This window comes from Seriola dumerili, unplaced genomic scaffold, assembly GCF_002260705.1.
Source record: "Seriola dumerili isolate Sdu_G_001 unplaced genomic scaffold, Sdu_1.0 BDQW01000442.1, whole genome shotgun sequence".
In the NCBI taxonomy this organism is placed as follows: Eukaryota; Metazoa; Chordata; class Actinopteri; order Carangiformes; family Carangidae; genus Seriola; species Seriola dumerili.
The window spans coordinates 811,974-824,921 of NW_019174697.1; the positions used below are offsets into that span (position 1 = coordinate 811,974).

The 12,948-nt window shown below is 40.0% G+C and overlaps 2 protein-coding genes across 3 annotated transcripts; one reads left to right on the top strand and one right to left on the bottom strand.

Moving 5' to 3' along the window:
* The first annotated feature begins 6 nt into the window (after nucleotides 1-6).
* On the top strand, nucleotides 7-7,058 carry ggcx (gamma-glutamyl carboxylase). Its single transcript, XM_022762129.1, has 15 exons — nucleotides 7-175; nucleotides 447-647; nucleotides 1,065-1,223; nucleotides 2,470-2,635; nucleotides 2,746-2,824; nucleotides 2,940-3,046; nucleotides 3,156-3,319; nucleotides 3,422-3,723; nucleotides 4,194-4,325; nucleotides 4,575-4,726; nucleotides 4,819-4,988; nucleotides 5,110-5,240; nucleotides 5,337-5,484; nucleotides 5,721-5,922; nucleotides 6,020-7,058. Exons 1-15 carry the CDS (start codon nucleotides 151-153, stop codon nucleotides 6,177-6,179), a joined length of 2,298 nt encoding a protein of 765 aa, XP_022617850.1. The 5' UTR covers nucleotides 7-150; the 3' UTR covers nucleotides 6,180-7,058.
* A 2,031-nt stretch (nucleotides 7,059-9,089) lies between these two features.
* On the bottom strand, nucleotides 9,090-12,736 carry snx24 (sorting nexin 24). 2 transcript variants are annotated; one of them, XM_022762130.1, is made up of 7 exons: nucleotides 12,558-12,736; nucleotides 10,988-11,071; nucleotides 10,178-10,282; nucleotides 9,868-9,962; nucleotides 9,732-9,761; nucleotides 9,446-9,510; nucleotides 9,090-9,333 (listed from the first exon to the last, which is right to left on the bottom strand). In XM_022762130.1, exons 1-7 carry the CDS (start codon nucleotides 12,624-12,626, stop codon nucleotides 9,263-9,265), a joined length of 519 nt encoding a protein of 172 aa, XP_022617851.1. In that variant the 5' UTR covers nucleotides 12,627-12,736; the 3' UTR covers nucleotides 9,090-9,262. The 2 variants fall into 2 exon arrangements, with proteins under 2 accessions (XP_022617851.1, XP_022617852.1); XM_022762131.1 differs by lacking the exon at nucleotides 9,868-9,962 and having other exon boundaries at nucleotides 9,732-9,799.
* Nucleotides 12,737-12,948: the final 212 nt, after the last annotated feature.

Below are 12,948 nucleotides of genomic sequence, written 5' to 3' on the forward strand. Positions count from 1 at the left end.
TGTGTGTATGTGTGTGTGGGGGACTGTGACACGTAACTTCGTCCGTTTCATTGACGTGACCAGGCTGGACACCTCCACCTTGGGCAGGGAGAACAGAGAGACCCCCGTTGTCCCGAGTCCAAATCCCTTTTATTCTGGACATTCTTCAGCATGGAGGCGAGGGACGCGGTAGCAGGTGAGGTTGGCGGTAGCATTGACAGTCAGTGAGGCGATGTGTTGTTGTTTAGCCAGTGTAATAATAACTAGTTAGACCTGCATTCAACCAGGGACACGCTGTTATTTTAAACCATACCCGTGTTTGAGGCAAAAGTATAGCTGAATGTTTTGTAAATCGTGCATGGATTTTTAGCTGTTCTACTTCAAGCCCAATAAGTGAGTGTTTAGCACATAAGATCTTGCTCATAGCCATAAAGAAATACTTTTTATTGTCTTGTTCAAACTCTTAGGTGCTCTTGTGAGAAGTGATGGGGAGGAACAAACTACAAAGAAGGTGGCAGCTCCTAAAAAAGACAAACCACAGACAAAAACCAAGATGGAGCAGATCTTTGGGTTCAAGAAGGAGGACCTGACCTCCTGGCAGAGTCTGGTGGCCCTCCTCAACCGTCCCACTGACCCTGCATCCCTCGGCATCTTCCGCTGCTTGTTTGGTGAGTTAAACCAGCAGCCATTTTCTCAGTCTACTCACTATATCTGACTGACTTTGCAACAGGTTTGAGATTATTCTCAACTTTATCTATACAGCGCCTTTGAAAACACAGGAACAAAGTGTTTTACAGTAAAAAAAAAAAAGGAATAAAAGTAAATCAAAAACACAAATCTAAAACAAGATAAGCCTAAGGCAGCAACCTTTTGTATCAGCTATGGTCTCTGGATGTTTCGCCTGCTGATACCAGAGTAAAGAGCGTTGCAATAGTCCAGTCTGGAGGAGATAAAAGCATGGGTGACTCTCTCTAGATCTGTAGATGAAAGGAATGACTTAATCTTGGTTAAATATCTCAGCTGGTCAAAGCAGGATTGCACAGCTGTCGCAAAAGTGTCCTCCTCATCGTGTGTCTTTCCTGCAGGTTTGGTGATGACCATCGACGTCACACAGGAACGTGGCCTCAGTCACCTGGACTACAAGTACCTGGATGGGGCCCCTGTGTGTCGCTTTCCCCTCTTCAATTTTTTACAGCCCCTGCCAATGGACTGGATGTACCTGGTGTATGTGGTGATGTTCTTCGGTGGGTCACACTCTTTATTTTGAATTGAAGTCTTATGTGCAACAGTTTTGATGTTGAACAGTTCACAACTCAGTGTTTACAGAGGTTTGGGGAAGAGAAGGGTGAAGCAGTCACTTTATAGGAGACAGTCTCTGTGGGGTGGCTGTCTGTGGTAAAGATGAAAGCACATACACCAGACCTGCAATTTTCCACTTTTTTCCCCCCAAGTCAACTAACTTCTGCACAATTTTGACTGTGGCTTAAGCAAAAAAGCAAACAGAGAGCAGAATACAATGCCAATCAAATCAATACTGATTAATGAAAACATCAATAGGGCTTCAAGTATTTTACAAGGTGGATACTTTCAGAGCTTGATTATAAACTAATATTCTACTCCTATTTGAACACTTCCAGTCATGAGCCAACATCTGTCTCTCCTAGAAAAAAATTCACATGGTTGCTTCACCAGGGTAGCAACAGGGTAGCAATCAGAAATCCTTATGTTGCTTTGGTGGATTGTTCAGATTACTGACATTTTCTAACACTAAAACCAACAATCAAACATTGTTTATGGTATTTAAGTATGGTGTTGCGATTAATGATTATTTAACTTATTTATTACTAGAGGAGAAGACCAAGACCTGCATCATTGCAGCGCTACATGATTTCTCCATTAGTATTTGATATTAGTCACATACAGCTTACAACCCAGCAGTGTACATTACATTTATTAACACAAGACAAGTCTATACAAGAAATGCAGATGATCATCACAAACACTGCATATTCATATCTGATATATATATATTTGTATATGTTATGAGTATTATACATAAAGTTTGGGGACCAAATGGTCAAAAGTCAAACCAGGCCGAGATATCGATGCCAAACACCAAACTCCTACATTTCCCATAAGGCAATTTGGTAACAACTGCCATTAGACACTCCCTACCTGGTTAATGCTGTCCTGTCTCAAACTCTGCACCTCCAGTTTGTAGCGTAGGCTTATGTTATAAATTTGTTGTCTCCCAGCTAAAGCAGTGATCACCCTGATGACATCACTGTGACATCATCAGGGTTATTTTCTCAGATGACAAATTTCCTCAAGAGCCACAGACAACATTATATCACTGTTTTCACCAACTGAGGACCCCCCCACCCCCCACCCCCCCATGGACTAGTTAATGGACATTTCTGTGTAAAAATAGACTTATTAATAGTAACAACTACAGTTATCATAACTTTAGTTGTGTGTTTCTAACTAAAGGCGCCTTGGGCATCATGCTTGGTTGTTTCTACCGTCTCTCCTGCCTGATGTTCATCTCAACCTACTGGTACATCTTCTTTCTGGACAAAACGGCCTGGAACAATCACTCGTACCTCTACGGCCTCATTGGTTTTCAGCTCATGATCATGGATGGCAACAGATACTGGTGAGATGATTTTTTTTCGTGCTGTCTTTGTGTGCGCTTGTGTATTTCTGTCCCGTCTATATGTGCAAGCCTAACAGAGGGAGACGTTTAAAGCCTGTGTCTGCTTGTAGGTCAATCGATGGATTGCGGAGACCGTCTATAAGAAACGCTCATGTGCCTCTGTGGAATTACACTTTGTTGAGGACACAGGTTTGTACATCTGTGACTTCAGTTTTCATTCAAACAGATTTTTCAATGTGAGTTTCATTCATGAGCACAGCTTGGTAACAGGTAGTCAAAACAGTCTGTTTGTTGTTCCTTAAAGATATTTATAGTGTACTTCATCGCTGGAATCAAAAAGTTGGATGCTGACTGGGTGGAGGGATACTCCATGTCATACTTGGCACACCACTGGCTTTTTGATCCTTTTAAGTAAGTACTATGAAGCAGCTCAGTCCAAAGTTATTTTATCTTTTAATTATTTATGGTTGTATCTCAATACTCCCACACTGATCTTGCTGCAACACACATTATTTTTCAGAGTGATTCTTCCTGTGGAGTTAGTAAATCTGCTGGTGGTTCATGGAGGTGGTCTCATTCTGGATCTGACCGCCGGCTACCTGCTGTTTTTTGACGCCACACGGCCTTATGCGTTTTTCTTTGTCACCTACTTCCACTGTATGAACTCTCAGCTCTTCAGCATTGGTAAGTCCGTAGTCTTGCTTCACTTTTACTTTACTTTTAGAAACTTATGTTTGTTGGGTGTCATTTTACCTTCTTCATATTGAGGCTGTTGATCCTCGTCAGGGATGTTTTCCTACACAATGCTGGCCACCAGTCCTCTCTTCTGCTACCCTGACTGGCCAAGAAGATTCTTCGCCCATTTCCCAGGATTCCTCAGGGCAGTCCTCCCAATCACCTCACCGGACCCTCAGCCCAGTCCCTCTTGTGTTTACCGAGAAATCCAGAGCACCAGCGTGGAACGCCGGGAGACCCCGCCTGCTGCCAAAGCTTCCAAACTCAGATTTAAACACAAGCTGGCAGCCATTTTTACTATAATCTACATAATTGAACAGTTCTTCCTGCCTTACTCCCACTTCATCACACAGGTATATCTGCCTCCCATGTTTTTATTTAGCCTAAAACTGCTTGTACGGCTACATTTGATTAAAAAGAACAATTACTAAATTGCTGTATAAATTTCTTTCAGTACTTTTCTACACTGAGAGCTTCTGTTTAAATGGATCGTACTTGTACAAAACTAATGTCAGCAAAAGCCTCTTAAGTGAGTCGCCAGACTGACAGTTGCTCAATCAGAGTCAACACTCATTGGTCCACAGCAAACAACAGCTCAGACTAGTGTTGTCAGCAGAGGGGGGAAAGCTCGAAAGAAGCAGATATGGACTTTTTTTTTGTCTTTTTATTTATGAATTTTAATATTTAAATTCTTGGTTTATAGAGAGGTTTGATTTAAAAAATGGTTAAAAGGGGTAAATCTGTTAACAATGTGAGTTTTTTTTTTTTATTTTTTTAATTTTTTATTAGCATGAAATAATGCTAATATTATGTTACTGTGCAGGGTTACAACAACTGGACCAATGGCTTGTATGGTTACTCTTGGGACATGATGGTTCACTCCCGCAGCCATCAGCATGTTAAGATCACCTACAAAGATGGAAAAACTGGAGAAATAGGATATCTGAACCCAGGGGTGAGTTTCAGGGAAAACACTGGCAGATAAAGACAACGCGATAATTATATTAAATCTATTTATTTGTCTTGGCTTTACAATATATCAGTGGTTAACAACATCTGAGCTTAAGTCATGTTAACAGAACAGTTTTAAATGATTTAGCTGATGACTATCACAGTTTTACTTTTTCCTTATCACCGTTCATCTGTTTGCATTTCAGTGTGGCTGATTTCCTGATAAAGTAATAATGATGTCTGTGTACTGTAGGTGTTCACACAAAGCCGTCGGTGGAAAGATCACGGAGACATGCTGAAGCAATACGCCACGTGCCTCAGTCAGTTCCTGCCTCGCTATAACATCTCTGATCCTGAAATTTACTTTGACATCTGGGTGTCTATCAATGAACGCTTTCAGCAAAGGTATGAGAGCAAAAGACATTATTAATGAGTGATAATTTCTTCAGATGTATGCAATGAATGTTGAAATGATTTGCTCTTGACTCACCTCTAAGGATCTTTGATCCCCGTGTGGACATTGTGAAAGCTGATTGGTCGCCTTTCCAAGCAAACCCGTGGCTGATGCCTCTGCTGGTGGATCTCTCACCCTGGAGAACCAAGTTCCAGGAGATTGAGGGCAGTTTGGACAATCAGACTGAGATCGTCTTTATCGCTGATTTCCCAGGTTTGGAAAGTCTCCTTGTCCTATCTATCCTTCCAGAAGAAAAGTTTGTTTGTGTACCCTTATTCATTCTTGTTGCTATATGGGCTGCCTTTGTAATAACTGACAGAATTTTACCTTTTAGGTCTCCACTTAGAAAACTTTGTGAGTGAAGATCTGGGCAACACCAGCATCCATGTGTTGCAGGGCAAGGTGAACATAGAGATATTGGAGGAGAAAAAGAACTTCAGCCTGCAGCCTGGTGAGCAGATAAAGGTACGGCTACACACCATCATCACTGTTAACATTATAACCTGTCTAACCTGAACACAACAAGCTTTTACAATAATGTGAATATGTGTATGTGTGTAGGTACCTGCTGGGGCTTATCATAAGGTGTACACAGTGTCAGAAGAGCCTTCTTGCTACATGTACATCTATGTCAACACTACAGAGGCGGCTCTACAGGAGAACTTCACCAAACTGTTTGAGCTCCAGGAGCGCATTCGCAATGGGACAGGTGAAAATGTGTTTTCCAGGAGGGGTAGTTCTTAGTAGTGGAATATTTATAAAAAAAAAATTGGATCCAATGCAAACTTGGTTTTAAAAAAAAAAAAAAAAAGGTAGAGTAAAAGTATCTCCATATGTCCTGGCACATATTTTATTTCTTTTTCTTTTTTTTTCTTTTTTTTCCATATTCTTTGTTGCTGAAGAGCTCAAAAATCATCAGATGCTGATGCAATTTTCATCCCACAGAAACCGAGCCTCTCCCTCCTGAGCTGCAGCCTCTTGTTGCTGCAGATCTGGAAGGGGCAGAGGTCAATGCCACGGACCCGATTGTGCGGCTGTTCCTGAAAAGGCAGCGCCGCATGAAGGAGGTGAAGAAACGCAGGGAAGCCAGTGTGCTGGAGCGGCTGGAGCGGTTTGCTGTAAAAAAGTACTATACGATACGGAGAGGGTGAGTATTATCAGCGTGCCACAGAAATTGTCCAACCAACCACTTAAATCATCTGTGAACTGACTATCGTATTTACTATGTCTCCCTTTTCTTTAAGATTCTTGATGACAGCCATTGCTATGAGGAACCTGGCGGTGGGCCTGCCTCCTCTGGAACAGCTGACAAGAGAAGTTGCCTTTGCCAACATGAAAGAACCTCAGGCTGAAGCCAACCAGGACGAACGACTCAAAGACGAAGTTGGTCACGGAGAACTTTAAAGCTGCAGATGGGGCCAGAGATACTCTGCTGAATTGCCTCCAGGTGCTGGATCACATATTGCTAAGAAATGTGTGTGTTATTATTACTACTGGACTGTTACTACCCTGGGACATTCCTGCCCAGAAATCAAAGATTTTTTTTTTAAATTTTCTATGCTTCTGAAATATTTGGCATTTCAGATTATTTCCACAATTTTGTTATAGCATTTGTTTATGAATCTCAGTTTTTGCTGAGGACACACTTTTATTATAGCCACAGCAAAACCAGAATACTGTATGTTAACAGATATGCAGTGCTTTGCCTTGCGAGATTACATTTTATGTTTGTTTAGGAATTTTATAATTGCATTATTGCTGAGTGATATGACCAAAAGAAGAGAGAATTTAAAAATCAGCACTCTGTGACGACTACAAGTTTGCTTTTACAAGTGATCTGATGGAGGATCATATTTTAACTACACTAAATCATTAATGCTGCTTTGTTTGGAATGAAGATGAAGAGCAGAGGTGGAAACGTGACTGATCACTGGCTGTACAAGTATTTAAAGGGGACAGATTTTAAAGAACATACTGACATCAAAAGGATCAGGTTGGTCGACTCCTGTTGGTACAGTTTCATTTTATTGCTCTAATTTGAAAAAATATGGCTAAATAATTTACAATTGGCAGGTTTACAAATCCACAGTACATGTGGAAGTTTACAGTGATTTCAGGGAACATACTTCTCTGAGCTATTATGCTAACCCTATAATGTGATGAAACAGAAAACAATTGTTAGCTTGTCAGTTAACGGCCTTTTTTAGTCACTTTTCTAATAAAGAGCTTATGGTGTTCAATAAACCTGAAATTATTTTAATTAAAAATCAACTTGAACTTTCAGTCTGACAACGGTGGTTTGTGGAAAAATGAATTTTAATGGTGTCAGTATTTTTACATGTCGTCCATTTTAAAGTGCTACAGTAGAATTCCAGTGTTCACTGTAGGTTGACATTATGGCACATTAATCATAGTTTTCACATAATCAAGAGTACAATGTTACACAATATAAATACATATAAATCTACAAGATGGATGTCTAGGAAATGATTTACTTTGTACTTTTGTTTAGTTGAGGTTAAGTGTTCAAGAGTCATTTAATGTAAATGTTTAGTGATCACTGCTCAAGTGGAAGTCCAGTCACATTGGAAAACAGTAAAGGCAGGTCAGACAAGTACTGTCCATGAGGTGACATGCAACGTAATGCTTCACTACAAGTCATTTACAGAGTTGACAAGAGGGGATGATTTGTAGTTTAACAGACAATCATTTACATACACACAACATAAACACTTTGTATTTTATTTCATATTGCACAGTATTGTACTGGTTGTGTTTTTAAATCGCCATATCCCTTTACACGATGGGTGACTATGCCTCTAATCACCACAACTGAAAAACTGACCTTCTATAGTATGTGTAAATTCAACATGAAATGTAAAATGACTGGTGTTAGTGTTAGATACTGGCCTGTAGCAAGTGTTATCATTAGTCTTTCCTGAACACAAATCAACACAATCCTTATTTCCATTACACAAACCGAAACCTTGATGTGAAAACTACCTGCACCTACAGCTACCCAGGCAGAGTCTGACGCTGGTTTTCATGAGATTTGGGACAATATAATAGAAACAGACTTGTGTCAACTATCGTCAGTATTTAAAGGATTTCTGCTTTTGATTTAATGATTAATAGAGCATAATTGTGCACAGACTATAACTACATTAAAATGTCCTTCAATTTTTCTTTATAGTCTAAGTAGGAGAGAGGTCATGTGTAGTGTGGAATTGCAATAGCAGTTCAAACCCTGTGATTTTGCTCATATCTCACTGCTTCCCTCCCTCATATGTCATGTGGGCAGAGCTGTAGAGGGAGGAAGATATCCCAAGTGAAGAAAGCGCTGAGGCATGAGTAAGAGACGGACAAGTCACCTTAATTCTGTCCTTATTGCTGTGTCAACATCCGTTTTCTGCAACTCCGGTGACACCAATCTCAAGGTAAACATGTCTTTCCTTACTAAAGGTTATGCCACATATTTCTATACAGTGTGGTTACATTTCAAATTGGCTCTGTGCCCAAACCCTCGAGCTCCTGACCAGATCAAACTGAGCTGCCCGCCCAGAGCTTGCTAACACTATAATATTCCTTAACAGACATCTAATGCTCAATGAAGGCCCAAATCACTGAAACAATCTCCTCAAAAAGCTCCAATCATTGCCCCCCTATCATGTAGCACATTGCTGTCAATTCTCCCAGAATGCCCTCTTTCAAACATTCATCCACGTTGTCCCTCTACACTCCCTCAGCTGGCTCCATTTGGCAGCTCAAAACAGATCCAATGTGGTGGCACCTCCCTGTTTGCAGGCCATGGTCCAGCTCCACACTCCCAACCCTGCGATTTGTCCTTACAGGCCAAAAAGAACGCTTCTCTGGCAAACCTTTAGTCCAGCTGGTTTCCTTCTGGTTCCCCAGAGCTGGAGAACCATTCAAAATGTTATGGTATTGGCAAACTAAACGCTCAAAAAAAAAAATTCTACTTTCCTCCTGTTTATATCTTCAGTTTTTACCCTAAATGTTTATTTCACTCATGAAAATAAAAGATAATTTATTACTATGTATTAAGCTCTATCATTCCTGAAATAATTGATAATATCTTTTCCTAATTATTCTGATTGTAATGTCTCAAAACATTACAACATTAACGTGTCGATCTGACTCAGTTAAATTTTTAACAAACTATTTTCGGAGGAGAATCTGGCAAATTTATTGAAATATGGGTCAACAATATGGATGTTAATAACAACTGAGGGCAACAGATTATAATTTTATGTTGTAAAAAGTGGTGCCAGTGATTTATTGAGAGATTAGGCATCCTTTTTTTTTTTTTTTTTTTAAATGTATGGATTTTTGTTATAAGCTTTGGGAAATATAAATGAGGCTCAGTTTATTATAACATGTTATGTCCTTGCTGATGCACACCTAAAATGGTGTGAAAATATGAAGCATCCGTTTGTAGAGGTATTTCCTCTTATCAGCTCTGCACCCCTCTACCTTGGTTGAAGATCTGGGTAGAAAACTCCATGTATCACACCTTCAATCACAACGTTAGAAAATGCATCTGAAAGTTAAAAAGAAAAGAGAGGTTTTAAAATCAAAAGATAAGGTGAATAAGAAGTGCATGCCCACTTTATAGTTAATTTACCATAATTAAATAAGGAGCCAGAACTCACCACGCGCAGATGGCAGCAGGTAGGGGTCTCTCAGAAACAGCAGGACTGGCTGATGTGAAAGTTTGCTGAAAAGAGTCAGAAAAGGGGAAGTCACAGTGTTTTTTGGGAAGCTACATATACATAACGGCATGAAGACACAGGTGGTGTCCACTGACATGCTGGGTAAAGTTCAAGTGCAGAGCAAATAATGACTGAGGTTGGTTAAAGTGCAAAGCATGAACCTGACCTGCTGTTTCATTCAATAGTTTTTAAAATATTCACTGAAACAGGAAACAAAATGACTCACCTGGATTCCTCCGATTCCGTATCAAATGACCTTTTAAAGAAGAAAAAAGACATGAACCTTCTAGCAGCCTGGGAACAAACGAAAAATGCCACAAATTGGTCTTTTATTTTATAGAAGAGCTGCAGTTTCAACTCACCCACAGCTTTCTGTTTTTGGCACTGAAGGAAAGTGGCGGATATTCAGGAAATCCAGGAATATCTTTGGAAGAACCTCATTTTCCATAATTACAGTCTGACCAAACAGACAAAACAAAAGCAAATTGCAATGTGTGTTTGAAGCAGCAGCACTGAACTGCGTGACTTTTTGAATGTGTTTAACTGTTCTACATTTGTACTTTTGTTTTGGGTTTGACAAAATTTGTACTTGGTAAAAGCAGACAGACTGTGTGCACGGCAGTTTTTAGGTCAGAGAAACAGTCTTAGTAGGTGGAGTGAAGGTTTGAGTACCTGCAGGTAGAGCTCCAGACCTTGTCTCCTCTGCTCCAGGACTTTGGGGACCCAGTTTCTAACATGCTTTGAAGGGATCTCAGGTGGTTTTATGCTCTTCTTCAGCTGGATGGATTTAAAAACATCATTAAAATATATACACGGCAGCATTTACATGGTTAGAAGAAAAATAAGAGTAAGAGTCTAGTAAGAGTGGAAAATTGTCTTTGGCTGCAACACACGGTGTTAAATACAATAGGACAACTGATGATAAAGAGACAATGAGGACAACAAATGGCAGGGACACATTATCAACAAACAATAAGGTTTAAAATGAAAAAATACAGTATAAACTGCTTATAAAATAACACAAAGAGGTGCTTTGAGCTAAATGCTCAGACATCCCACTATGGCATTTTAACATGCAATTTTTTAAAATAAAAACATTAGAAAAATCAATCCAAGGACCCCGAAAGGAAAACGGCTAAATGGAATTCAACCGTCAATCATTTTATTATTTACAACTGTGCTTCTCCTATTGTGACATGTCAAAATGTCGGCCGTTAAAAACGTCCATACAGCAGGTAAAGATCCAGCCAAACAAATGGACTATTGCGAGAGACAGGAAGAGGAATTTATCAATGAAACTACAACCACAAACCACCATGGTTAACCTCCATGAATCTATTATTTATTAGCATGCCAACAGTATTCACATTTGAATTTTCCACCAGTAAATAGGTAAATAGGGAAAAATGTTTTTGAATGTTCCTATTTCTTGCATCTGTCTTTTTGTGTTTTTTTCCTCCAATTATGATCATGAAATCTCACCATTTTATGCAAGGCGTGGAATTCGCTGTAGCGTTTCTCAAGCGTGTGCTGTCGGCCATTCATCAACACGTCAATTTTAAATACCTGAAAGACGGAAAAAAGTTAGTGCTACTTCTTGAGAGTCAGTTGAGGGAGTCGTGACTTATCACCAGAGTCCATCAGCCAAAAATGTCCCCTCCCACTTCAAACAGTCATTGTGTGACTGATTGATCAGCTGAGCGAGTGTCAGTCACTGTCAGTTACTGTTGATGTCAGCTAGTTGCAAAGAGGAAACATCTGGCTGATGGAGTAGTAAAAAGAAGATCTGTCAGAGTTACTGTTAACATAATTAAACAGACTGTCCTCTACTTCCGTCACTCGGCTGAACTCTTCTGTAAAAGTGTCACTTTTACTGCATGCACGTCACTGTTCTTACCAACATTTTGTAAAGGAGGAAATCCACTCTTAAATGCAATTCTGGACTGGTTATATAAACACAAATGACTACATCTCCGAAGAAAGAGAGCAAACAAGTAATAGTTTATTAACAAAGCCAGGAACAGCAGTGACTTCACTGTGGAAAAGGCAAAGGAATGTGAAATCAAGTGATGAAAATGTTTATTTTGTTCATAGCATTTGCCTCTTGTAATAATTTAATAATCTTTTTTCTATTAAACAGCACTTGAACATCTCCCTCTAAACCACAGACATTAAAATGTTTACTCTCTTTTAGGAACCCACATGATTTTGGAACTTGGCTGCAGGGATTTGCTCCCATTCAGCCATTTCTTTTTGTGCACATGAGGTAATGTGTTAAACCAGGAAACAGTCTGACCCAGACACAAAAGATGATTGAAAGGACAAAAAAGAGAAAATAAAGCTATTCACTTCTTTTGCTTTTTTAGATGCCACTATCATGTCTGTATGAACAATCTCTGGCTAGGACTAGCAGCCAGTTCGTTCAGCTATGGGAAACTAGCTGAAATTCAAATGGTTCCTTTAAGTTTGGGATAATTAGGGAACTGAAATTGAGTCTACTCTGTATCAGCAGGCATCCTGATTTGAGGTATCAGAATTGTGACTCATGTATGACAGAAAGCCTGTGTTACAGCAAGAGGAATGGGGTTTGACAGAAATGGGGTAATGTTTTTCTTTTTTCTTTTAAATCAGTCTTTATTTATGTCAGGCAGCTGGGGATCCTGTGATCTGGTGACCAGGCAGGGCCGGGTCGGTTTACATGCCCTGTGGCTCTTTAATGACATATAAATTAAGAAGTGAGTGTAAACGCGACATGCTGAAGGCCTAAAGATTCTCTGATCAGTCGAGCTGAACAGTTTCATGTTTACAATGTGCAACAACAAGGCGAAGTCAGAGCTGGTATGAGGCATCTCAACAGTGGGTAAACACACAGACAACTTTAAATGAACAGCGACATTTACGCTGCTTAATATAATGTCATTATTATTTCAAGGGTAAAGAAATACCACGACAGATAACATTACAAACTGATGACAGCAGCAGAGGGGACTATAGACAGACACACAGACAGACAGACAGACAGACAGACAGAGGTTATTACTGAGCAGCTTACCGTGTATCCTCTCTCGATCGAGTTGTTCTCTGAACGAAACGACGGAATCGACACCCTCACCGGATGCATTTCGACTTGAAAAACGTGTAGTTTTGAGAATAGTATTTAATCCTCTGGCACATATATACACACACTCAAACACACACACACTCTCTCTCCCTGCTGGTGGTTTACTCCGGTTTCTCTGGCAGCCTGATAAAAATCACAGAGTTCAAATAAGCTGACAAAGCCTCAGTGGCGCGCCCTGGTGGAGCGGAGGGTGGCGCAACAGACTGAACAGGCTGAAGTAATGTTATGTTTTACTCTAACGTTGTGTAATGCAGACCGTGCTCCAAATGTCTGTTGTCAACTGTTCAAATATTGTTTGTGTTGCAAAGAAGAAAATGTTACA

What these genes read in the sequence shown, in the direction of transcription:
- ggcx (XM_022762129.1), top strand. Translation starts at nt 151, where the DNA reads ATGGAGGCGAGGGACGCGGTAGCAG. An exon ending in AATGAACGCTTTCAGCAAAG is followed by an intron (nt 4,727 to 4,818) that starts GTATGAGAGCAA and finishes CTCACCTCTAAG; the next exon opens with GATCTTTGATCCCCGTGTGG. An exon ending in GCGCATTCGCAATGGGACAG is followed by an intron (nt 5,485 to 5,720) that starts GTGAAAATGTGT and finishes TTCATCCCACAG; the next exon opens with AAACCGAGCCTCTCCCTCCT.
- snx24 (XM_022762130.1), bottom strand. Translation starts at nt 12,626, where the DNA reads ATGCATCCGGTGAGGGTGTCGATTCCGTCGTTTCGTTCAGAGAACAAC. An exon ending in GTCTGGAGCTCTACCTGCAG is followed by an intron (nt 9,963 to 10,177) that starts GTACTCAAACCT and finishes CTGTTTGGTCAG; the next exon opens with ACTGTAATTATGGAAAATGA. An exon ending in ACGGAATCGGAGGAATCCAG is followed by an intron (nt 9,511 to 9,731) that starts GTGAGTCATTTT and finishes GACTCTTTTCAG; the next exon opens with CAAACTTTCACATCAGCCAG.